General features: G+C 35.5%; 2 protein-coding genes across 2 annotated transcripts; one reads left to right on the plus strand and one right to left on the minus strand.

Annotated features, from left to right (window-relative positions):
* The first annotated feature begins 1,365 nt into the window (after positions 1 to 1,365).
* Positions 1,366 to 10,194, plus strand: LOC127959260 (V-set and transmembrane domain-containing protein 2-like protein). Its single transcript, XM_052558325.1, has 4 exons — positions 1,366 to 1,599; positions 7,982 to 8,148; positions 8,565 to 8,612; positions 9,060 to 10,194. The coding sequence occupies exons 1-4, from the start codon at positions 1,482 to 1,484 to the stop codon at positions 9,342 to 9,344; spliced, it is 618 nt and encodes a 205-aa protein (XP_052414285.1). The 5' UTR covers positions 1,366 to 1,481; the 3' UTR covers positions 9,345 to 10,194.
* Positions 10,195 to 12,842: 2,648 nt separating this feature from the next.
* tgm2b (transglutaminase 2b) lies at positions 12,843 to 26,539 on the minus strand. Its single transcript, XM_052558080.1, has 11 exons — positions 26,426 to 26,539; positions 23,305 to 23,657; positions 18,979 to 19,107; positions 18,705 to 18,885; positions 17,814 to 17,949; positions 17,581 to 17,684; positions 16,240 to 16,479; positions 15,889 to 16,164; positions 14,861 to 15,021; positions 14,622 to 14,758; positions 12,843 to 13,353 (listed from the first exon to the last, which is right to left on the minus strand). The coding sequence occupies exons 1-11, from the start codon at positions 26,427 to 26,429 to the stop codon at positions 13,203 to 13,205; spliced, it is 1,872 nt and encodes a 623-aa protein (XP_052414040.1). The 5' UTR covers positions 26,430 to 26,539; the 3' UTR covers positions 12,843 to 13,202.
* Between the last annotated feature and the right edge of the window lie 827 nt (positions 26,540 to 27,366).

Raw genomic sequence — 27,366 nt, forward strand, 5'->3', positions numbered from 1 at the left:
TCATTGGATAGTATGGAGCATGCAAGAAAAAATTAATAAATTTTGCGCACGATTTACTAATTTGTTCCCTCATTGTACTAAAACGTGCGCATGATTACTATTGAATTAGTAAATCGTGTGCACAGTTTAGCCCACTATTATTTCCTGCATGTCATGTGTGGGGCTCCGTATGATAGGACAGTAATGAGCGAACAGGAATGCATTCAATGTAAATGAATTTTTCCTTTAATTTCTTCTGTTTTTGTTTTATTTTATTTCGAGACTGAAACTATACATGATTGCAGCCATCTTTTTAATGCAGTATCTCCCCGAGGGACCATACAAACAGGTAAAATACACCAGCAAGCAGTGATCTTACACTTCATTTACATGTTAAACATCATCTCTATGTGAGAAAAGACAAAGCATACACATTCACTTATTGACGAGACTCCCTTGGGCTCAGTCTGTGAGTGGTTTGAGAACTGGACACATTCACATTTGTGAGGCCGGTTCAACTATTTTAGCACAAGTTATTCCATTTCTTTCAGCCTTACAGCTATGTTTAATATTTATGAATCTGCAAGATATGCTTGGACTGTCTGTAAAATGATAAAATACCGCAGTCTGGCTCACTGAAATAGAAGCAAAGACCAGTAAAGCAATGCAGATGCTGCTCGAAGGAACACTAGAGGTTTGCATTACAGTGTTTTACACGAATCATGGTACAGTATTAATAATAATAATAATTTAAACAAATTTCCTGTCAATAATAATATTAAGTTTCACTGGATAGAAGGCAGGAACGGTTCATGGATTACCTTTTATATATCGCTCTATGGAATTACATTTGTTTCAATAATAATGAACGAAAGTTTATAAAACTGACCGTAACTTTTTCAGAAACTATCAAAAATATGCCATTACAAAAGAAGAAAAACTCTATCTGAACTCAGTTGCACAAATTTAACAGGCTCTTCAAATATTTTGTGCATATATCAAAAACTCACTATCCAATCAGAGTAGATCACTGTTAAGCCTGCCCCCACAAGAGGTTTGTGTCAAAACACCGAACGAAAACTGCAATGTAAGCGAAATCTGTGGCAATGAATTCAGAATCCACAATTAGCAAAAACGAATATTTGAAAAACATTAACAAAGAATGAAGTATATTTGAAGAGCCTGTTAAATTTGTGCGACTGAGTTCATTTTTTTCGTTTTCATTGTTTTTTCTTCTTTTGTAATGGCATATTTTTGATAGTTTCTGAAAAAGTTATGTTCAGTTTTATAAAGTTTCGTTCATTATTATTGAAACAAATTTAATTCCATATCGCTCCGCCTAAATGATCGTTGGAGGATCGTTCAGCAGCCCGCGTCACACGCGCCCCTCCTCCGTGTGTGCTCCTCCGCCGCAGCCGCGCGGCAATTAGTGCGCTCCGGAGCGTGACGAACACCGACACCAACCGACGCTCAGTCAGGTGCCGCTTTACCGCCAGGATCTGATGAGCGATAGAGCACAAATGCGCTCGTTTGGAGAGATGCTGTGGATTATACACTCGGTGGGACTTTATGCCCAAATCAGCGGGAATTTGGCAGTGGATAATCACGTATCTGGAAACGGTAGGTGTGTGAGGAACGGAAACAAACCGAATGGCATAAGTTGAGTGTGGTGGGATGTGTCTCGAGCGAACATTTCTGAAATCATGAAGCAGCATGAACTGATTCAGAACGGGTACAATCCTGCATGGGTAGAAAACTAAGTTTCGATCTCCCCCTCTCTTTTCTTTTCTTTTCTTTTCTTTATTTTTAATGAAGTGTTTAATTAAACATTAACAAACATTTGAGTTTGAAACCATTAGCTTAAGTAATGTTTTTGAAATTTAGGCTTCTTGGAAATTAATTAAGTTTTTTAGGGGAGAAAAGGTTCAGATTTGTATGATTAAAATGCTAACAACAGAAATAGCATTTTAAAGACAAGCCACAGTAACAAATAGCTACTGTTGTAAATAGCCTACAACCGAATACAAGACAGACTGGGGGAAAGTTGTCACATTATACATCACATAAGTTATCAGAGTGTATTGAGTTAAAATTCCATTTACATATGCATGTGGCCTACTTAACACCAAATTAAAACAGCTTTAAGTAGCTTAAAATCATTTTTGTGAATTCGGTTTTTTAATCTAAAATCATAGCTGTCAGTGTAGAAAAAAGAAAACAGTGAATTTTGCGCTGCTCATTATAGTTTCTTGACATTATGCTGATGCTTCAGTCATGGGAACCAGTGCAGATATATTGCATATGGATTCCATTCTCCAAACAAACAGATCAGATTTCATCTCTTGCTAAATGAAAGTAAAGGAATCCCCAGGGACTGGATAAACAAAACCTAAGGATTTAAGCTAGTTAATGAAATTGTTAATTTTGTTGTCATTTTTGACTTGTGTAAAAACATGGAATTTATTAGCACTTCTTGAGCCTTTTCCTGAAAAACTTCTCGAGGTGTCATTTGTTTCCTCAATATCCTTGGAAATAGTTTCTCAGTCATTTTCAAGTTATTCTCTTGAGCAGAGCGGCTGCTCTCAGGTTTACCTGTTTGGCTGTACTGTATATATTTTTGTGCAACCATGAACTTTTCCTCTGCTTTGTTCTTCTGCATGGTGTGATCACCCATCGAATGACATTTGAAATCACTAAAGGCCTCTATTTTGATAGCTCCACCTTACACATACACAAACCAGGCAAAGATTAGTTCTGTGAAACAAAGCAAAACCGATGTTACATCATGTCTACACCAGACGTGAGCGGCCGGAACGCTCTATCCTCTGCATCTGACACGCCCCTTTCTGCTGATTGGCTACAAGTTTGTTTTGCTACTCGGCCTGATTGAGTTTTCCAAAGCGTTTTTGAAAAAACGCTTACCCTGCCTTTAATGCTCTGTGGATTATTGAGATGCTCTTCTGTCTTTGATCAATACAAACGAGTGCACTGTGAACAAGCTGAGTATTGATTGGTTACCTTCAATCTCTCATAGTAGCACCAGCATCCTCTCCACTGGGAGTCAATTAAAAATTAATCCTGATATCTTGTGTTTTGTGAAGTGTACAGGCGGACTGAAGAGATTCATGTTCTGCATAAGGAAGTGTAAGAAGCTGTTGTGTTATACAGTCAGAATAATGAGATATAAACCCACAATTTTGAGTGAATATCATGCAATTATGACATTCTTCTTAGAATTATGAGGGAAAAAGTTGAAGACAAAAATCTGTTCAAACTAAAGTTAGAAAATTATTTAGCCTTTATTAATTGGGATATAAAAGTAAGTGAATGTTATTGTGTGTTTAGTATATCCAGTAGAATGAAACGTGTGATGGGAGATTTTCTGTACATGATTTGTCATCTCCTCGCTCCTCTGTCTCAGGTCAGCGTGAGCTGGGTTAATAATATCTACAGGGGTTTTGTTCAGACGGGGGTCCAGCTGGGTTTGACCTCTGCTGTCTGTTTTGGTCTGTATATGGAGGTTTTCCTCCAGCTGAGATTAAACCAATCAACCCTTTGTTGAGGTGAGAAAGAACAAATATCATGCTGGTGTCAACAACTTCCTTATTTCTCCTTCATTATTTCTTACATTCAGGGGTAAACATGTCGAGAATCGCTGTAGTAGGTCATGCTTGCATCTCTGCAGCTAGAGAGATCTGTGCATGAACTAGTGTTTATATGGTTTTTACTTTTACATTTATAGACATCTTATTAAAGTATTTATATAATAAAAAATGAAGATTTGTGGTTATTACAATAAAACAAACAAAATGACCTACAAAATCATAAAATGCATAATATACAGATGCATTATATTTACATTCGAATTTGAATGTCTTTATTGTCATAGGTGTACAACAAAAAATGTGTCTCCCTGTACAAAAAAAAAGTAAATGTGTACATGCATATCAAAACAGTGCATGGTAACAGATGATTGGTTAATTGCATTTGTTAGATTGCACTTTCAATAAAACATTGCTGGTTTGTAAAAGGTGATTTATGCATCAAACAGTGAATCATTTTGTAAAGCAGTTGATAGCCAATTTTGCATTGCATTTTCATTTAAAGACAGCAAGCAGCAGGACCGATTAGTCAATACAATATTCAAGTAATTATAAAATACAAATTATACTAGCCATCCACTGTACAGACAGGCACTCAACTGCAGTGTTTTACCGTGACTATGCTCACAATTTTGCTTAATATGTTAAGAATAGTAAGAAATGAAGCATTGCATGCATCTACCCTTTGGGTTGCAAATAGCAATTATGTGTAGAATTGTGTAGCCTTTAATTAAAGGTTAAAAGGTAATTCATTTCACTGAATTAATCAAAAACAGTACAGTTATCGAATTCACAATTAACTTAATTTGACTGCACCAGCATGCGGTTATGCAGATGTAATTATTTTAGTGCATTTCCATGGAAACACATCTTCATGAAGAACAAACATTCCAAGAACAAGTTTCCTGGGAAATCAGTCAGGGGAAGTGTACAGGATGATTTGAACAGCATTGGCAACACCTCCAGCTACTGTAGCATGTGGCGGTCGTTTCTTGCTGCGGTTATGCTGCTCTGCTGGAAACCTCATAAAAACAGAAAAACTGGGAGCAGAGTACAAAGAATGAAAAGAAAGAAAAACACTCTGCAATCCTGGAAGAAAACTCATCTACCAACAGACAGCAACCCTACAAGAGCGAGATGATGGAGTCTGTGTTGCTGCTGGGCAGACAACAACACTGCAGCATTTTAAACTCTGGATAATTACCTTTATACCAACTGAATGGAGACTGTGCATATTAATGACCAGAGGAACTGAAGGATGCACAGACTTTCTCTCTCCAACAAAGAAAACAGATGGTCATGGTGTACATTCTCATTACAGAAACAAAGAGCAGAAATCAGGGAGTAATTACCAGGATGCAAAGGGAAAAGATGTCTATACGGTGTGTGTCTGTGTGTGTGTGTGGAGATGATTGGATATAATGTTAATATGAAACATACTGTACAGAGTACAGACCAAAATGGCTCAGTTGCACTACAAAACGATGATTATAAGAGTATAAATGGCAATAAATTATAATTTTAGTCTTTCTTATTAAAAAACTGTACCTTTAATTTGATGTTAACTGCTGTTTCTTTTGACACTTTACTAAATTCACCACCATTATGTACATTTTCATAAAATGTGAGTCATTTGATTGATCATTTAATCAAAATATTTCCTGTAATCATTATTGTTGATAATATAAAAAAGAATTAATTAATTTTAAAAAATAAAGCATTTTATTTTAATATAATGCCATATGATCAACATTTCTGCATATATTGCACAATTATTAATTTTTTTCAATGCATTTTGTTCACCGGCCTATATTTTATTCGTAGCTTAATGTAGTCAAAATTTAGATTCAGATCAGTTTTATAATGTGTGCTTCTGTCTACTTCGATGCACATATAATGTACAATGCAATGCTAAATACAATGCAATATACAGTTTGTACTGCAGTACATAAACTGACACAGTACTGACAGATTAAATAGATATGAAAGCAAATGTATTTGCTTTCATAAAGATATGTTTGACTTGATATGATGATGAATGAGAAAAGCTGGAGAAGATGAGGTGGTGGATGAGAGCAGTTGTTGTGCTTATGCAGATTAAGTATGACTCTTGTTTACTGGTTGTGATTTGTGTTTGTTTGTGTACTAGTGCTGCATGGCTTCAAAATACTGGCCATGCTTGAATCATAGATGTGCTATTTTAAGGTTTGTTGACTGCAATGCAGTTTTATATCCATTCGCTAAATTATCAGAACATCTTCAAAGCTCTTCAAAGTTCTTTGATGCCCAAGCAAATGTAATAGACCTAGTTTCATTTTTTCCCATTAGATATTTTTAATATTTATATAGCACAGCATTTTCAAACTAGAAGCCCAAACCATAATTTCAGAGTGGTTCTACTCACAAGAATTGAATGTGTGAAAAATGTATTAAAATAAATCAAAAATTAAGTTTGAATTGAATTGAAAAGTTTGAGCTGAATTGTTCTTAACTTGCATTGATGGTTCATCCCCCAAAAAAGAAAAAAAAAAGTTTCTTTAGATTTTTAAAGTTACTGTACTAAAGCATAAAAACACTGTGTTTGCAGATATTACATGCTGTTTAAAAATAAATAAATAATTACCCAATAGTACTTAAACAACCCGGGTTGCCAGATTGTGGAAACACAACATATTGCAGTCATGGAAGCCGCAAACAAACTGTGTCAGAGATCACAGATTCTACACAACCTAAAAAGCCTCAGCATCCATCTAAAAAGTTCTGTGACTAGAGGAATGAAAAAATAAATAAACTCAACAAAAAAAGGCTTGTCACCTTTCAGTTGTGCTCATTCCTGTGGCGTATCTTCAATCTGTCAAATAACGTGAACGTTAAGTCTTAGGAAGGTGGAAGAAACCACGGTTTTTCATTTTTTTTTCATGTCAACCGCTAGCTGTCAATATTACATACAGCACCTTTAAACCTGGTCCCTGAAAGTTTCTTTGAGGAACCAAAAATGGTTCTTCTATGGCATCACTGCGAAAGCCCACTGAAACTTAAAATTTTAACAGAGTAGGCTATTTTTTATTACGTTTTTAAAAATAGAATCATATGTTGTCAGTTATTCCTTTATTATTATTTTAATATAATTTTTTGTATCTACCTAGATGATTTGTTTGTGTGTGTGTGTCTGTGTGTAAAACTCAAAAAACTTAACACGCAAACTAGTAAAACACCAACAACTTATATTCCTCTTCACCTGAAGTACGATTACAAGAGTACATTGTCAAATTATAACGACTTGTTTTCATGTGGTTTCTAGCTCAAAAGTTCAGTGATAAATAAATATCAGAAATGAATGAAGACACGGAGAGCGTTAGTTTGTAGAAGCAGTTTCTTAGGAGAACATTTTAGTCCCTTCAGGCAATCTGCAGACACACAGACTCTGTGTGTGTTTTATAGCAGTGAATTAATTATATTGTTTGTCCTCAGATGTGTGTGCTTAATTTTCTCCAGTCCTTTTATGATTAATTTGTTTTCCTGAGCATTGCACTGTCAGACATTTTAAATACACATGCACACAATACTGAAAGTATCTGTGTGAAGAGATTGAATCACATTCCTCCATGTCGTCCCAAACTTGTAAAAGCTTTGTTCGTCTTTGAAACACAATTTAAGATATTTTGGATAAAAACCGGGAGGCTTGTGACTGTCTCATAGACTGCTAAGTAACTTACACTGTCAAGGTCCAGAAAAGCATCATCGGAAATGTCTACCTGCCATCAGTGATTCAACCATAATGTTATGAAAGGAGGAGAATACTTTTTGTACACTAATAAAACAAAAATAATGACTTTATTCAACAATTCCTTTGTCAGCAGTCTCTGTGTCTCTCCTTATCGCTGTATGCTCTTCTGTATCAGCCGAGCCACAAGGGTGCGCTGTTTTCTTTCAAATCGAAGCAGAAATATACAGAGAAGCGCATCCATGTGGCATGGCTGACACAGAAAAGCATACTGTTGACAAAGGAATTGTTGAATAAAGTCATTATTTTTGTTTTCTATGTGTACAAAAAATATTCTCTCACTTCATAAAATTATGATTGAACCACTGTTGGCAGATGGACCGCTCTAACGATGCTTTTCTTACTTTTCTGGACGGTGACAGTGTATTTTACTTGGCAGTCTATGGGACAGTAACAAACCTCCTGGTTTTCATCCAAACTATCTTAAATGGTTTTTGGAAGATGAACAAAGCTTTTACAGGTTTGGAACGACATGGGGGTATGTGATTAATGACAAAAATAAAATTTTGGGGTGGAGTATCCCTTTAATGGAAGTAGTTGCTGTTAAGAGCAGGATGACCAATGGTCAGTAAAATGCGTGTCAAGTGTAGTTTTTAAAATCTGTGTTTCTCTTCAGCTCTTTTCACCGAGGTTCCTCAGGACGTGGTCTCTCAGGCTGGAGATGATGTGGAGATGGCCTGCTCCTTCAGAGGCGCTAGTTCCTCCTCCGTCTCTTTGGAGATCCAGTGGTGGTACACCAGACACAGCAGAGAGGGGGCGGAGCAACCAGCATGGTCAACCAATCAGGGAAGCCTCTTTTTATATGTTCTGAAATTTTTTCTGTGACCTTATTTTATATATACACAAACAGTTTGATATATTTGGACACAGTCACAAATTGTATTATTTTAGCTGTTGACAAAAACATATTAAAGTTAGTGTTATCTAATGAATATGGGCTTAAAGTGCACACTCTGAGCTTCAATTTGAGGACAATTTGGAGGAAAGGTTAAGGAATTACTGCTCTTTAAAGCTTAAAGTCTGCACTTCAATTTAACCTTGTTTGTTTCATTTTTATTCTATTCTGGTGCCATATAGAATTTATGAATTCGAAAATTATGAAAATGTGTTAGTATACAAATATATATGGAGATAACTGTCTGTTTATGCATAAATATATACAGTTAAAGAAAAAACTAATAATTTATAATGTGTGTCTACAGGTGGTTTCACAGGAAAACACACCAAAGGGAGCGACTAAAATAAGTGTGAGTTTTGCATTATGAAATGTCTCTTAATTTGACTAAATGTAAGTGCTTAATGATTCACATCAGCATGTTCTGATCAAACAAAGACTTGTTCTGCTATTTTCATGTTCACATTAGTCACTTTAGCTTATTCTTTTAATATTCATTTTTTACTAACCCTGCAGCAATTTAATCATCTCATTAATTCTTATTCATGTTTATGACAACAACAAACAAAAGTGCAACTAATTACAAAATATAGACCGTAAGGGTATTTCATGTTTCTGTATTTTCATTATATTCATTAATTTTACTTAATTGTAAGAGAATGTCGCTCTAAACATGCTTCTTCAGTACATGTACTCATTTTAATTGGTGCACATAAACATGATTGTAATTAGCTTCCAAGGACTTGCTTTGTTGGTCGAATGTTCTTGTTCAGTAACCATATTTTGTGTTTGTTTTAAGGTGGTAAAAGTGGTTGGCAGCAACATCTCCCATAAGCTTCGTCTGTCTAGCGTCAGACCATCAGACGAGGGAACGTACGAGTGTCGAGTCACTGACTTCAGTGAGAGCCGAGTCCAGCGGCACCGAGTTCAGGCGTATCTGCAGGTACAGCCAGACCTCCACAACAGAGACCAGAAGAACGAAGAGGAGAAGAAGACATCAGAACTGAACGCAGCTCCTGAAGATCATCAGAAGAGCCACCATAAGAGAGAAGAAGAGCAGAGACCGCAGCGATCAGCTCCATGAGGGGAACAAGACAAAACCGGGAAAGAAACACTAATCAGAGAGCAGAGATTTAAAGACAGAGTGACTGTCCTGTTAAAAACTACACACGAGAAGAGAGGCGTCTCGATAAAACTATAAACAGTCCTAATGTTACGAACCGTATCCTGACAGAAGTTGTCCACATAATTAGTCTCAACATTAGTTTTATAGCAAACTCAAATTGTTCTGATTTGTGTTTTACTCCGGCTACACCTCTTTTGGTTTTTCTGGTCATGTGGTCATCGTAAGCAGAGGAGAAGTATTGAATGCATAAAACGAGAGAAAGGAGAGGTGATTATTAATGACTGAGAAGAAACGAAGAGGGGGAATTTAGCTGTGGGCAGAGAGTGAATGTTAATTTATTCATTGGAAAGAAAGGACAGATGAGGACTGAATGTAATATAGGCTATTATTTATGATGGTGATGTTTACCTTTACTGATCTATACTCCTACACATTTTATTTGTGTGATTTTCATTTGTTTAGCTTGTATCATGACAAAAATATGTTGTGCACAAGATGTTAAATGGCTAGTGTGTGTGTGTGTGTGTGAGAGAGAGAGAGAGAGAGAGAGAGAGTGTTTTATAAGACTTTGCAATAGAGCTACATTTCTAAATGGGCGTTTCCATTAATGTTGAACAGATGTTGTGCAGTTTTCTGATGTTAAAGTGATTTTAATGATGCATCTTCTGTATATGTGCTTTATTCTGCTTTAATGTTCTGTATGGACGCAGATGTTTCATTTATGTAACTTTATTGAATTTCTGAAGATATTGTCCATGTTTCAAATAAAAAAGTTATATAAACTTATTAAAAATAATTGCAAACTTTCTATATGTGTGGAATGATCAAGGTTCTCAAATCTTGATTGACTGTGTTAATCTGTGTTAAAAAATATGATGCATTCTGTTTTTGATGCATGCATCTCGTGTGTTTTATGTTAAGGTTTTCACATCAGGGTTCTTTGAACATGTGCATGATGCAACACCGCCACCCTCAGGACAGATCTATAATCTTCAGATTCATATTTAGATGATCCCTTTCCTACAAATCATCGTTCATTTCAAATAGAGATAGTTAATGAGCAATATCAATGTCCCAGTTTGTAACATGTTCAAACTGGTGCGGTAATTTTGCAGACTGACCAAGAAAAAAAAAAACATTAATATTTATCACTTTTTGAATTAACGCCTTATTGCATGGCTTTGTTTTAGTGCAACTAGGTTTTTTCTGTGTTGTATGGCTGTGGAATTAATTTAGTTGTGCCATGCATATTATTGTTGTGTTTGAGGGAATTAATGGACCCTTACAAAAAAGAAGTTTATTCAAGTGTGCTATTAGTATAGTTCTTTTAAACTAAAATAGTAAAGTATGCTTTAAGTTTTACTTTTTATGTACTCCTCAGAAATATACTTACAATTACATTTAAGTATACTTGACTTATACTTACAAAAAAAGTCTAAATATATGTGAGCTATACTCCTAGAATCTGTGTTTTCATTAGTATACGGTAGAGGGCACTAGTACACATCTTCTGCACAGAATTTACAAAAAATAAACACAAGTGAAGGACAAAAAACAACAACAACAGAAACTAACAAATGTAACATAATCATCTGACATGAAACAGCATCAAAACTGTAACGTTGTGGAATAAAATGAAGATGTTATAATTAGTCAAGCTTTGGGGTGTTAATCGACTCCATCTACGTTTTGATTATCATTCTCATAGTCTTTTTTTTCCCAGCTTTTTGTTCATAATGTTATTACTTTAATTTTCATTAAACTTACCCAGTGTAAAGTGTTTAAAAAAAGAATGCATGAAGCTAGAATGAAATGTTTCTGTTTACAAGCAGATACCCTGTTCTTTCTTTGGATGTTTTGTATGTTCAAATATTCATGTAACAAAATATATACAAATGAAAACCTAAAAAGGGACATAGTGGTATACTTAAAGTATGATGAAAAGTTCACTTAAAGAAAAATATGAGTACACTTGCAGTATAAAACTACTAAACTGTTTACTGACACTATACTTCAAAGTGTACAACATATTTAATTCGTAAATATCATCAGTATACCTATAAGTTCACTTTTAGTATAACTAGGTAAACTAGTTGTGTACTTAAAGTTTGCTACTGATATACACAAACATATATTATTATGTAAACAAAACTTTTATTTTGGATGTGATTAATCGTATGACAGCACTAAGACTAACATGCTCAGGAGCAGGGGTTGAGCAGGTGATTTAATATTCTGTAATTTCTCATTTTGGATTAAGATAACTTCTCCCTTTGACCGACAGAGGTCAGTGTTCACTGTTCACGCCAAATAAAGTTTATTTGTAGGATCGTTCACTATAACACTGAAATTCTGTTAGTAATTACTCTCAATCACGTGTTTTAAGCCCAGATACACAAACCACAACCTACATCAATGAAAATGGATTTGTTTACTAAAGACTGATTTATGTTGAAAGCTTTTTAATGCATTTAGGTAAAAGATAAATGCTAATTAACTGACATCTTGTAGAATGAAAGAACCTCTTTGGAATGTTTATGCATTGAAATTCAAACCACCGTACATAAAATTACACAAAATAACTTTTTTCTTTTTCCTCGAGGTTTGGTAACTTTACCATTGCTTGGTGAATTTTAGAAATAAATAATTCCAATAGGATTCTAAAGAAACTTTTTCCCTTATAAGAAGCATTTTGTGGGATGGAAATGTTGAAGGATGCTTCTGAGAGGAACAATGTAATTTCATCTGTGATTGAGGAGATGAGAGAGAGCAGCCAGCAGGAAAGACAATCACAGGTGTTGAACATCTAGAGAGGAATTCTGTTGAGAAACACAGGCCTGGGGCGAGACATCACCGTCTGTGTTTTCACCTGTCCAAAACCCTGAAGTTCATTCGCTTTCATATTTAATTGTAAAATAAATACACATATGATTCATCTATCTGCAGTACTTCTGTTGTATTTACATTAGAAAATACAGAAAGGAGTTCATTTATTACCCGCTGTGAAACAACAATAAACGTAATGACGCCAAATGTCTGATTTGACTTTAATATTGTAAATGTTTATGTCCTATAGCAACCATGTTTGGGAAAGGAGCATGTGTTCAGTTTCCTGTACACTGCCTCTGCACTTCCTGTACTGGCAAATGAAAAGTCAATGTGCTTGATCTGATAAGGTTTGTGTTGAAAACAGCATTCTGGACGCCATTTGTTGTAAATCAAACTAGTGCAGGGAATTAAATGATAGGATAAAAAATACTGTGGAGGTTACTCATGGGGTCTTGATCCTAAAAAAAAAAATAGGGCACCCACTTAATAATATAATTAAATTTTCTTGATTAATGTGAACAAATTGATGTTGCTTTTGGCAATTTTCACTTCAAATAATTAAATCAACTAATTCAAATTCGATTATTCATGATGTGAGCCCTTTAAAATGAAACACTCCATTCAAGATTATAGCATAAATGATTTTTAATGAAAAAGTCACAGCTGAATATAAAGATATATAAAGCAAAAACATAAAAATTGCATATAAATGTTTACTCTCTCTTCTAAAAATCTAGTTAAATCGCCGTCTCTTCCATGCATCCTTGTCATTCTTGTGTTTTTACAGCATGATATTTCCCACAGTGCAATGTGGCTCCAAACACATCAAGGACACTTAAAATTGAAAAGATTTAATATTGCATACTGTGTTGTGCTTAAACACATACGTACAGCTGCAGAAGCTTGACTTTTCACATTCTTAGTTTATAAAAGATAACGTATTACTCTGTAGTATATGGAAAAACAGACGATTCACATTCCGTTCGCTCATTTCCCGATGATAACGTTCTTGTATCCTCTAACGTGGCCCAGCTTGTCGCTGTCAAAATCCACCACGAGTTTGCGCAGGCCGGACTGAGTGGGAGTGAAGTAGATTTTGACTTTGGCCTCCTGCCCGGGTTCGATGGGTGAATCCAGTCTGAGACGGATAAATATTTACACATTAGACACCACACAGATTTCATTCTTTTCATATTCCTTGTCTGAATCGTGTTCATTCGAATATAAACTAACAGACACTAGAAAAGAACAGTATCCTCACTGTTTAATGTGCAGTTAGTGTTAGAGACCACACACACACAATAATCTGGGAATAATGTTAAACAGAAACAGTGTGATGATAAAAGAGTAATATAGTTAAATAAATGCTTCATTTTACAGTGCGGTTCTACACGTACATACACTACAATATAATTTTTTTAAAATAATTAGTATTTTACAAAAAGTAAATTCACATTTTCAATGTGTTACTTGGTTTCTAAACCTTTTTTAGTGTTCATATGACTATTATTGCAATAACTAGATAATTAGTAATATTAACCTAACCTTAATCTTATATGTAGTTAATATTTATTACTGTTATCAATATCAGTCTGTATCAGCTTTTTAAAATTAGTTCACATAAGTACACTGAACAAAATTGTTAACACAACACTTTTGTTCTTGCCCCCATTTTTCATGAGCTGAACCCAAAATATCTAAGACTTTTTCTATGTACATAAAAAGCCTATTTCTCTATAATATTGTTCATAGATCTGTCTAAATCTATGTTCGTGAGCACTTCTCCTCTGCTGAGATAATCCATCCACGTCACAGGTGTGGCATATCAAGATGCTGATTAGACAGCATGATTATTACACAGGTGTGCCTCTGGTTGGCCAAAATAAAAGGACAATCTGAAAGCTGGATAAAGTATATTTCCATTGATGTAAGGTTTGTTAGCATAAGACAAAATTTGGTTGAGATACATGTATGATTATTTGAAAATCTGGAATCTGAGTGTGCAAAAAAATCTCAACATTGAGAAAAGCATCTTTAAAGTTGTTCAAATGAAGTTCTTAGCAATGCATATTACTAATGATAATACCTTTTTGATACATTTTGATACAAATTTGCTAAATATCTTCATGGAACATGATCTTAACTTACTATCCTAATGATTTTTGGCATAAAAGACTAATCAATAATGTTGACCCATACAATGTATTGCTACTAATAGACCCCAGTGACTTATTTTGTGCTCCAGGGTCACATATTACTCAGTATTTCCTTGGGTTAGTACACTGTAAGTGCACTAAAGAATCAAGTGCAACCAGTTACAGTGCATTTTGTGTTTCGATAATGCAGTTTTTTTATGTGATATCTCACAAAGTGCATTCAAAGCATGTTTGCACTGTCTGTTCTTACTTCTCGGTGATGCTGCTGCCGCCGGTGAGGTTTGCGCCCTCGATGGTGAAGCAGCACCCTTGTAAGGGTTCTGGCAGCGGGTTCTGTAGAGTGAGCTCCGCCGCCAGCTTACGCTTCTCTTTGGGTTCTCCCAGAATCTGGAACGACACACATACATCAGCATGCCTCTGACAGTGAGTACATGAGAGGGTTGTGATGTCCACTTCTGATCACTGTGATAGTGGTTAATATGGTCGTACCCTGATTTTGATTTCCGGTTCGTCCAGCACTACGTCACGCATGGCCATGACGGCTTCCTTTGTGCTGTGGTCGATCAGCAGAGCACCCAGACGGATGAGATTGTCCTCCGTTAGATTATTACAGTATTTACTGTAGTTCAGCCTCAGAGGAACCTTCCTCTCTGAAACAAACACACAACACAGTAAAGACACACACTACAGCATCTGCAGAACACAAGGCATCTACACAATTTATAGTATATTAAATAATATTAAATGTCCATTGAGTATCGATTATGTTTTGTCTTATTATTAAATATATTAAAAAGGTTAATTAATAATAATAATTAAATAAATGAGAATTAGGAATAAAAGTATTATTAATACTACCAATAAAAATAAATAATATTAAATGCCTTGTGTGTGATATATATATATATATATATATGTTTGGCTCTTAAATAATAACAAGAAGTATAAATGTAAGAAAAATATATTAGTTATTACAAAAAAATAATATTAATTAAAGCACGTAAACAATTTATATATGAAGACTTCAGATGCAAAAACCTCCAGTCCATCTGAGATCTTTTCTTGTAAATGTATTACATTATATTTACATTTATGCATTTAGCCGACACTTTTATTTAAAGTGACTTACAGAGCATTTAAGCTATATTTTTTTTAGTTTTCAGTATAAATATAAATAAACAGTACAAATGAGCACTTAAAAAAATCTCAGATTTAACTAACATCATTATTAGAAATATATTATTACTACTGCTATTAATAAATCTAATTTGATTATTTTCCTTTTAAAATAACCTTTATTAAAAATAGGCATTGCCACTCTAGGCACAATGAATTTACTTTAGCTAAAAACATACTCCATGCATGTGCAAATATGTTTGTGCATGCTTGGCCAATGCATTGCTAGCGTGCAGTCTTGTTTTACATACTCAGGTTGAAGCAACCAAAGCATTGTACTTAAGGATGCCGAAATACTTTTTTCAAAGATCTGTGCACAAAATGTAGTTCTGGCCGCTCACCTCCTCCAGGCGCCAGCTCCACATTGAGCAGGTCTTTAAAGCCGCACTCGCGTCCGATCACGCCGTTATACGACACGGCACGAGATGCAAACACCAGACGACACTTCTTATTCTCCTCTGTGTTATTGCTCACTATTGCAAAGACGTCAAAGTCACAGCCCTTCCTGATGCCCGTCGACAGCTTGATGGTGATTTGCAGCCCAGGGTTGCCTTTCTCCTGAAGCAGCTTGTTCTGGTGGTTTGCTTTCTCGAAAACCTGCCTCTCCTCCGCAGAACCTGCAAGAGGTCATCACAAAATCAACCTCGTCTTCAAGTGCGTGGATGTAGGAAGGAAGTGCACTGTGTTCCTACCTTCGGGATATTTGTACAGGTGTGTGATGTCTTCTCTATCATCTCGGCCTACGCTCTTGGTGCTGATCTTCTGCCCTACTTTTTGGTCATTGACAATCTTCCTTGTGCTCCCATCGTTATATTTCAGCATGTACACTAAGTCTGCGTTCACCTCCGCGAACACAAAGGGAGCGTCGTATTTAAAGGTGAGCTCGCCCTCTTTTATCGCCCGCACAGGAACCGGCCCGCAGCAGAACACACCTGAGAGACAGAAACACACACCTCAGCCAAGAGAATATCTGTTCATATAAAGCAATTGTACCTTTATTCAGTAAGTTATTGATTGTCGATAAGTTATTCGATTTATTTGGCTTCATTTCTGATGATTTTAGATCTTGTAAGTTTTGGTAACCTGTACTTTCAATGGAGGGACAGAAACCTTTAAGGTTTCGTTCAAAAAGATTCACCAATTTTTTTGGGGTTGTCATGAGGATGATTAAATGAGACACACTTCTAAAAAATATTGTGAGTTAGTTTTTTTGTCTTGTTTTCCAGGACAAATATCTACACATTCTTAGATCAAGATACATTAAATTGACAAGCAAAATTACAGCAATTAACTTTTTTTTTTTCTTTCTTTCTTGCTTAGTTTTTGCTTAGAACAAGATATCTGGAAAAAAACATGCAATAGTTTAAGAGAGAAATTAGTTTAAGAGAGAAATTAGTTTTCCCTTTGAAACTCACTTAATTTTGATAGTTTCAGAAAATGAGACATAGCTTCTCAAGTGAGTTTCAAGTAATGATTTAAAAAAAAAAAAGACATTTGTAAAAAAATACTAATAAAAAAGTGAACTAAAACTGAAACTAAAAAAAAAAACATTTGTGACTTGAAATAAAATAAAAGGTGACAAAATCAGCTAGCTGCCAAAGCATTATTTAACATTTGAATTAAAACAACAACTAAACCTAAAAATAAAATAACAATTTATAAAACTATATAGACATGTAAAAAAAACTACAAAAAACAACAAGTTAAAAAATTAAAATATAATCTGTAAATATAAATAAAACATTTATAAATGAAACATTATTTAAAATATTAATATTAATAAATGCACATGTATTATACAATTATCCATATATATATATATATATATATATATATATATATATATATATATATATATATATATATATATATATATATATACACACACACTATTTCAGTGATACTATAATATCAGTGGTAAGAAAATCTCTTTTTGCACTGCAGAATTTTCATTTTTAGGTGAACTATCCCTTTAAGCTCAGGATGTTTGATTTGCTGTAGCTATGACAGAAAGAAAAGAGCTGTCTGCACACCTTCACTTTTCTCCTGCGGCGTCGGGTCACTCGCCTGCCAGCCGTCAAACCCCGGAGGGAGATCGGGTCGCGTCATCCAGCTCTCCACCCAGCAGTGGTAGTTCCTACAGCAGAGAAACTGTTGAACGTCCAGTATAACGACATCTCCATACTGTAAGTGTACAAATATGTGCTTTTTTCCCTGTAGTTTTATTTATATTTATTGTATGAGGTTTTATAGAAGTTCTTCATACCATATCATATCTCTGGTGCTCCTGTCTACTTCTCCTTTCTCGTTGAGATAGCGCTCGATAACAAGGTTGCTGTTGGTGTCATGGGCAGAATAGTAGTTTGTTATCACCCTGCATGGGATTCCCAGAGCGCGAGACACTGAGGACAAACACAAGAAACTGCTTCATCTAGACACGAAACAGAACCAACACTGTGAGACTGAAGACTGGAGTAATGATGCTGAACACTCAGCTTTGATCTCAGGAATTCATTACATTTGTGTCCCTGGAGCACAAAAGCAGTCTTGAGTCTCTGGGTATGCCAAAAATCATTAGGATATTAAGTAAAGATCATGTTCCATGAAGATATTTTGTAAAATTTCAACTGTAAATATATCAAAATTGTATTTTTGATTAGTAAAATGCATTGCTAAGAACTTCATTTGAACAACTTCAAAGTTGATTTTCTCAATATTTAGATTTTTTTGCACACTCAGATTCCAGATATTGTGTGTCAGACAAATATTGTCCGCTCCTAATAAACCATACATGAATGGAAAACATATTTATTCAACTTTCATATGATGCATAAATCTCAGTTTTCGAACAGTTTACACTTAAGACTGGTTTTGTGCTCCAGAGCCACATTTTACAATAGAAAACATTAACTTTGAATTGTAATAGTATTTCATAATATAACTGGTTTTTATCAATTAAATGTAGCCTTGCTGAACAGAAGAGAATTCTTTAAAAAAAAAAGTAATATTTTTAATTTTCATTTCTACGATTAAATATTTTAAAGCTTGACATAAAATCATGCTTATTACAGAAATTCTCATGACTTATAGTTTGCAGCTCATACAATTTTTAGTGGTTTTAGCTTCTTTTAAAGCATGCTGTGTGTTTTTTGAGTACCTGAGCATGCGACGGCTGCAAAGACCCAGCACTGTCCGTAGCGCACCGGCAAACAGGAAGTGCTGCTCCACGTCCTCAGGATCTGAACACTTCCTCTCCAGGACATGGGGCTCACGCCGCCGTCAAACGTGTCCTTCCAGCAGCCCTCCACCACGCCGTAGTCCCGGTCATTGCTGTTGATCTGTTAATGAAGTCGTTGTTGTTAATTAAGCGGTTACTCATTTCTTTCAGAATGGACTATTTTTCATTTCTGTTTGTGTATTAGATTACAGACCATGGCACTCAGCACTCTTGTGACATAAATGACGTTTCTGCGTCCAGAACAGTCCTTCGCAGGGTTCCTTCTGTGTTTAGGATTCATGTCCAGGATTCTCAAGCAAACGTCCAGTATGCCCTCCTCGAACTACAAACACGACAGAGATACAGTCGACATGCCATTAATGCACATTAACAATCTGTAAAACCATTTTCAAAAATGCATTTAGGAACGGAAGATCTGAGATCCAGCAAGCAATTAGATTAAATTAAAAGCATCTTGGATGTTCAGTAATCTCACGTTTCTTCACTAAAGTTTCAGAAGAGATCTCAACAATGTCTTAATGATACAAAAACAGACTTTCTTCAAGCTATTCATTTTGGGGGTGATTTGATTCAGTGTGGTCACTGTTCACTAAAAATATACAATCAAAACAAAAAAATGCATTTATGTTCAGTGAAATTAAATAAATATCAAGAGAAACAAAATAAAATATAGAAAAAAAAAAATAAAAAAATAAAAAATATATATATATATGTGTGTGTGTGTGTGTGTGTGTGTAAAACAGAATTTTTAAGACTTAATCTCAAATTTAAATGAAAAAATAAAACATTAAAAATTAATAATTGTATACATTTCTTTATTTTCTAAACTTATTTCAGTTACTAATGTAATTACTTAAATTAATAGTAATGCAATCTAAACAGATACTTTAAAAGAAAAGAAAAAAAACAACAAATTAGAAGCTAAACAGAAAATATAAAAATAACTTCAATAACAATCAACTTCTGAAATGCAGCTACATCAAATAAAAATGCTGCTTTGTTGCAGGACAGATCTTCAGATTGTTTCGTCTGAGCTCATGTAATTAGGCTCATCAGGGTGTCACAAAGTTCACATTGTTCTGGATTTAAAGACAAAGATATGATCAGCAGTTTGAATGAGAATCTTTTTCCATATCCCCCCTCTCCTTCAATCCTAAACAGCGGTCAGGAATGTGTCGGCAGCTGCGTCTCTGGAAATCTGAGCTCTCACTGACCCCGGGTTTAAAGGCCATCAGACAAACACACATGCTGCTGTTCCATGTGCTCAGACTTGGACGTTCTCCAGAACAGCACTCCTGTGAACTCGCTCCAGACCACTCGAGTGTGACATCAATACTGTTCAAATCAACAAAACTTCTGGTTCACGGGTGAGGTTTAGATTTTTTTTCCCCTAACCATGACACTTGTTTCTGAAGTGACATGATGAGTAGCTACGCCCAATAAAAAAATCACCCATTATAAATAAAAAGCACAGTCCACCCAAAAAAACAAATACAATTCTGTCATCATTTACTCATAATTATGTCTTTCCAAATCTTCCTTCTACCATATTCTGCTATATGTTTGAAGAACCATGGATGTCACTGACTTCCATTTCTTTTTCTTGTCTATTCAATGGAGGACAACGAGAACCAAAACTAATACATACAGTATATCTCCTTCTGTGTTCAGCAGAAAACACAAACTGTGAGTAAACAAGTTTTTTCATTTTTTGCTGATCCACTTAAACATCAACAATATTTTGATTGATGAAGTTTTTATGTGCATTTTTACATTTTATGCTCATTTTAAAGGTGCCATATGCAAAAATTGAGGTAAAAATATCCATAACATGACCTACACGCATCAAAAGAATGAGAAGAAATAAGGGCGATGATGTCATTAAAAAATGTCAAGTTATAGTGCTGCAGCGATATCAACCTTAATTGGCATTAGCATTACTATCCCCGGCCCGACAGGTGTCGTAATACCAGTTTCGGCCACGGGAGGCGGTATGCGGACAACATAACGTTACCCATTTTATTATATCATAACTAGCCTGCTCTGTCTAGTCTGTTGGTCTCCGTGTCCTCTTTGCTTCGTGGTTTTTCTGTGCGTGTAAAAATTTATGTGTGGCGTGAAAGTGTGTGAAAAGAGTCAATTGCGTGTGTCTCACGGTGAATGCTTGAGAGTTGGCACATTAGTTCTCAAGCAGAATAAAGGACAGGTTGATTATTGCTGTTTAGCGTTTGTATTCATCTATGATGTGTCCCTGTTTGCGTACAGGGACATAAAAAATAAATTAAAAGTGATATGTGGACCAAGGTGTCTGAGATTGTTCATTTTAAGTAAAGGATCCTAATATTTCGTCCACAACAATATTTAATGAGGTTAACTTATAACTCCTTGTGGTTAGTCTGCACGAGATCAACAAGCTTGTTTGCTTTGCGGCCGCTTAAAATACAAAATAAGCATTCGATCTACGTTAGAGCGTCTGAGCGCTCACAAATCTTTCTGCAGCGTCGTGAGCAGAGCGGCAAGATCGATTTTTGACGCTCTAGACGCCGGCGGTGTGAACGCACAGTTAGGCTTCGGCTACGGCTGTAGTGTTGTTGTGAAAGTAGGGGCGGAGCATAGAGACTATGCCGTTTCTCATTTGTTACTCCAGAGTAGACCAATTCACTTTATTGAGGCATACTGCCCCCATCTGGTATGGAATGTGGAGTATGACTTGATTTTTTTTTGCCAAACATTACAGATGGCACCTTTAATGTTTGCATCTAACGTTTCTTTTTATGCAATATCCAAAAATGTGAATGGAAAAAAGTGCATCAGTTTCTATTTCAGTGAGATAAATTGCTTGTCACTGACGTTCATGGTTTGGAGGTCTGACTGTCTGCTTATTATTAAAGTTAAACTTAGTATTTCCTAGAGATCTTATTTCTAGCTGTCTATTATTCTCCTTCTAAAGTTGTGTGGTGCTTGGCTCATGCCACTAAGAAAGACAAAGATAGACACTGAAGTATTTTTTAAACGTCCACCAAAACCAATAGTTTTGTACATGACTCTTTGATAACTTCTGAGGAGTTAACATGTGTCACATCTCTTCACAGATTCCGCTACACACGCCAGATGGTCTTGTTTTCTTGACATTAGGGTTATCTGAGTCTGAACAGTCTTTCCTGTCTGAACGCCAGCATTTACACACTGCTGCCTTCCTTTGTTCTCACTGATGTCTTCGTGTTATCTCTTGCTCCAGCTCCAGAACATGACAGAATCTGTAACACAGACAGCCCAACACGAGCCCTGACATTCCCTCTGTGGTGTTAACTTTCATCCTCAACTGAGCGTGTTGAGTATTAGGTTTCATTTCTTTACATTTCTGATAAAGAATGAACTTGATCCCCTTTTGGAAAACATGAACAATAGAGAGCTGATTTTTCTGATTATTAACAAACATTTTAATATTTTATATTTTTAGACTTAAGAGACTTAAGACTTAAGAGTTTTCTTCTGAATAATTGAGTTTTAAAAATGTTTACACGTTTAATTAATTTAATGTCAGAGGACTTGTAAACATTTTTAAAACGTTTTCATTCAGAAGGAATGTCAGTCAACTCTTATTATGTACATAACAATTCCAAAAAATAGTACAATAATCACATTTGTGGCCCTGGAGCACAAAAGGACTTTTAGGACATTAAAGATATTTAATAGAAGAAATATATTTTATAATTTTCCTACCGTAAACATATCAAAACATATTTTATTTTTATTTGTAATATGCATTGCTAAGAACTTAATTCTTACAATTTTAAAGACGATTTTCTCAATATTTAGATTTTTTTTGCACCTTCATATTCCAGATATTCATATAGTTGTATCTCAGCCAAATATTGTCAGATTCTAACAAACCATACATCAATGGAAAGCCCATGAGATGTATATATATTTCAGTTTAAAAATGGACCCTTATGACTGGTTTAGTGGTCCCAGGTCATTTCATTTAATCCCTGGTAAGAAAAAAAAAAATCTTTATTTCTAAAACAATTTCCTTGGATATATGAGTGTTCATGGAACATTGTTTTTTTTTTTTTTTTTTTTTTGCACACATTATGGGACTGCTGCATTTGAATGTTCTCTAAACAATCTGAAACAAATAGTAAAAAAACCCACACACATTACCAGGTGAACGCCCAACTAAAACATTCCAGGATAGAACATTTCATCATAACTTTGAATGAAGGTTCAATTAATGTTACTGGAAGAACATCTGATCATAATTTTGAAAGAAACCTGTTAGAACATTATTCAACAATTTCTAAATATTCCCTGATAGTGTCACCACACACACACACACACACACACACACACACGCGCGCTGGGAGCACAGGTACGAACGAGGAATAAAGTAATCAAAAAGGTTGTCAATAAAGGCATGCTGGGGATAACACAGAACACGGGAGACATCAGGCTAACAAAATGACATTTAACAGCAGACAGAAAACATGAGGCAGAACATACTTTAAAAACACAGAACAAATGGGACACACCTGGGAACAAACCGAGCTAAATGGGGAACACCTGGACTAAATGAAGATATGGACAGGAACAGGAAGGACCAAATAAGGGCAGGGAAGGCACAAAACACAGACCAGAGTCTGACAGTTAGCTGAGGTATTAAAATATTAGGTTCATATCTGTGTGCATTACCTGTCTCTGCAGTGATGTGCAGCTGGCTGTATCCGGGCTGGTACGAGCCGGAGTTCAGGTACAGGTTGATGGTGAAGGCCTGTCCTCTCCGTACGATCAGCCGGTCAGTGCCGTTCAGCTCCGTGTGGTGATCCGTGTTATTGAACTGACACGCCAGATCCCAGGTGCTGATGTCCAGAGCTGAGTGAGCACGGGATAAATGATCTTTACTGCTCTGCCTGCATTAACATCACTGCAACATTAACAAAAACCGTGACTTTGGGGCTAATTATTCTAAAAGGTCTGATTGATCAAACTGCTGTTTGGATCTTTCCACTTGTCTTACAAACTGTGTGTGGTGAGGATTTTAAAGTGATTCTTCCTGCAAGATACTTTGGTTGGCGACAAGTGACTGTCTTAATAAGAGAGTCATTGAATTATTCATTTAAACACTGATTCATTCAGGTTATGACATTAGAAATTAGTTCATTTAATGCAATTTTGTTAGTATGCTAATGTTTCGGGGTGTTTTTTTTTTCAACTATGTATTTGCAAATTTAAAACCCACCCCAACCAAATGTTTAGGTTTTGTGACTACATAATGACACACATCACCATCCAATCAATAAATTAAAGGAAGACTCGTCCTACATGCATATAGCACTGCAATTATGCATGGCACTTCAGTTCAAAAATTTTCTAAAATGTGGACAAAGTGTGACCTCCTGAAAGAAAGGAATTTCACTTGTATTCCCTGCTGTGTTTTAAATAAAGTGTTTGGTTACAGTGGGTTTATAAGTACACAATAAAAAAAAACAAAAAAAAAACAAATAGTCATGATTCAGCAAACTTGGAAAGCTAAGAAACGTGCGATCTTAAATCATTCATAAGTCTACAAAACACCGATCAAGGAGCACACTACTGTATAACTATGACATAAAGTGTGTTTCAGGTCAGGTGATATTGAGACGCTTGAATGTTTCTAGGAGAGTCTGGAAAGGAGATGCAATGTAAAGAATGCATTGCACATGTGAAGCGTGTGGTTTATGTTTAACAGATGCCTTCTTCAAGGACACTTCACTGAGACATGTCTGTCACTGATTGACCGCTGACACTAAATCATCTTAATCCTCTCAACATATAGAGTTTCTCTTCTTTAACCCTTTCCATATGCTTTCTCAGTTGTTTTAAATGGTATTGTACTTTATTCCTAATAAAATATATATTTATGAAATTATTAACACTGTAAAAAAATAAAAATGTAATAATATTTTATTATTATGTGAGACTCACATAAAAATTTCAGAGCGTCTCATTGTCTTCCCTTCTCTAGATTTCAATAATCTCTTGATAATACCCCCCCCCCCAAAATGTGGGTCTTGATTAAATAAACTTAACAATTTAGATTTCTAAATGTTGTAATGAGATGGAATATCTTGGCAAGAATTCTGAAATGACATCATTTCATACAATAATGTGACGGTCTTTGTCAAACATCTGGGCTATGTGATATTAATGGAGAGTTCGGGGAGTCTGTGTGTATTCATTTATCTTGAACATTAGAAAGGTAGAGAAATGGATGGACTTTCAAATTACTAGAGACTCATGGGAATGCAGATTGAGTTTCTCTCTGTAGTGTGTTGTAAACTAACAACCCTGCGGTCACAAAATTAGTTTCAGACCAGACAGAAAGAGAGAAAGTGTGTGTGTGTGTGTGTGTGTGTGTGTGTGTGTGTGTGTGTTTAATGAGGAATGTGCCCAGTGGGGGTTTCTCTGGTTTCTATCAGTAAACCCGCTGTCGTAATCTTTACCAGCTTTAGTCCTGGTCTTAAGAGAAGCCAAGTGTGTGTGTGTGTGTGTGTCTCATCGCTGGCTTACACACCTCTGTTTAGCTTACAGACAGACTGATGCTGTTGATGTGAATGTGTTCATGTAGAGCAGACAGGATAAATCAGCTCAGGTATTCCACAGCCATACAGTGCCACAAACAATCTGCTCACACATATTTACTGTGTGAAGCGACTGCATTAATAAAACAGTAACAAACAAGTGAAAGCAGCTTTTATAAGGAGCAAGGAGGTGAGAGAAATAAGGATTCTTTGATTCTCCTCCCTCATGAAATTCTTTGCTGTATTTTTCCATTTATGGTCCAGTCACTATTTTCGGCATACTATTTTAATCATTATGACCCTTAGCAAATATTTTCATGGTAAACAGCTCTCTGTAGCTCTATAGACATAATGTTTGCATGCCATGAACTCACTCACTCTTCAAAAAACATTCACAAGCAGCCGTGGAAAGTACAGTACATAATGAGTTTACGACACACTACATAAAGCTGACACACACCCGGCACACATTACATGCCATACAATAACACCGTACTGTATAACTGACCAACAATCCAACAGAGAGTGTCTCACATTCATTAGAGGTGGAGATGAAGAACTGCAGTCAATAAAACTGCTGAATTTAACAAGTGTGCCTAATAAAGGCTGTAATAATTAAACAAATTAAAAGAAAGTGCATTTCATCCTAAATGATGTGTTTGACTTTGACCCATCATGGACAAAACCAATGCACACACAATAAATGAATGAAAAAAGTCAAGCATAATAAATGCATTTAAATCTATCAATAATCTAGGTGTAAACAGTGTAAAAATCAGGTAACCTAAAATATGCTTAATGTAGTAAAATCAAATGGGCACCTGTCTTTATTCAAATGTATCATTAATTTGATGGATTTATCATGCATTACGTTATGTTACACATTCAAAAGTTTTTGAAACGTCAGAACAAACAGAGAGAGAGAGCGAGCGAGAGAGAGAGAGAGAGAGAGAAACTACTACACCATTAAACTTACACCGTGATGCAAAACAGATGCAAGTGGATAAATATTAAAACAATCATAACTCATAGCATCTTCAAGTTGAAAACAATGTCAAACACAGAGTGAAATGCACATACCCATGTTACTGCTGTGGTGTGTCGTGTGTGTCCAGTCAGTGTCAGCCAAAGTGTGCGCGATCTCTCACACGCACGCGCGCCTTTATTGTCCGGAGCGGCGCGTCAGAGCGTCACGCCCACGAGCGCGTGAAGAGCTCACAGACATACAGTACATATTACTCACTCCACCTTTGCCTGTGCTTGATAGTATAATATTGTCTTATTACACTGAAGATGACCTCACGTTTTTTATAATGTTATTTTGCATATTTAATCACAAAATCACAATCCCGTGAACTTTATTTAAGCTAATTTGAGTGGATGTGTTTTGGTCTCTGGCTGCTGCTACAATAAATAAATACATAAATAAATAAATAAATAACCAAGTGATCAGAGGGTGTTTCTTCTGTTATTCCTGTCGGTAATCGAAATGTTTTCTACAGAATGATATTCATTGGTAATTATTGTTATAGGCCTTTATATCATATGTCCTCACTTTCCATCTTGTCATGTGTTGTTTTTAGCTAATTAAAACCCCTTTAACAAACAAAATCCAGTCCTGCAATGAAATAATTCTGCAGGAAGTTACATCATTCTGGTAAATCAAACACCACCACAGACATCAGTAAATATTAAGAATTATGAAATCTTGTGATGAATCCACTGTCTAGACAGACGTGAACTACTGCAGGTCAGTCCTAAAGTATTTCTGTTGAAGTTTTTAAAGGATGTTTTGCAATGTGTAGCCCCAACTTAACTCGCATTCATTTTCCAAAAATGACATACATTTTGATCTACACTCTAAAAATGGTGCTAAATAGCACTAAAGGTGGTTCATTTGCTCATACTCAAAGAGAAAAACACTTAAAGTGCTATGGCACCTATATCTTTTTAAAAAGGTGCCATGTAGAACCATAAGAGGAAGCTCATTCTCCTCCTTAGATTTGTAATATGTTCTTCCA

Source organism: Carassius gibelio, chromosome B6 (assembly GCF_023724105.1).
Source record: "Carassius gibelio isolate Cgi1373 ecotype wild population from Czech Republic chromosome B6, carGib1.2-hapl.c, whole genome shotgun sequence".
NCBI classification, from domain to species: Eukaryota; Metazoa; Chordata; class Actinopteri; order Cypriniformes; family Cyprinidae; genus Carassius; species Carassius gibelio.

What these genes read in the sequence shown, in the direction of transcription:
- LOC127959260 (XM_052558325.1), top strand. Translation starts at nt 1,482, where the DNA reads ATGAGCGATAGAGCACAAATGCGCTCGTTTGGAGAGATGCTGTGGATT. An exon ending in AACCAGCATGGTCAACCAAT is followed by an intron (nt 8,149 to 8,564) that starts CAGGGAAGCCTC and finishes AATGTGTGTCTA; the next exon opens with CAGGTGGTTTCACAGGAAAA. An exon ending in AGGGAGCGACTAAAATAAGT is followed by an intron (nt 8,613 to 9,059) that starts GTGAGTTTTGCA and finishes GTTTGTTTTAAG; the next exon opens with GTGGTAAAAGTGGTTGGCAG.
- tgm2b (XM_052558080.1), bottom strand. An exon ending in GCCGCAGGAGAAAAGTGAAG is followed by an intron (nt 16,480 to 17,580) that starts GTGTGCAGACAG and finishes TCTGTCTCTCAG; the next exon opens with GTGTGTTCTGCTGCGGGCCG. An exon ending in AACCGGAAATCAAAATCAGG is followed by an intron (nt 14,759 to 14,860) that starts GTACGACCATAT and finishes GTGTCGTTCCAG; the next exon opens with ATTCTGGGAGAACCCAAAGA.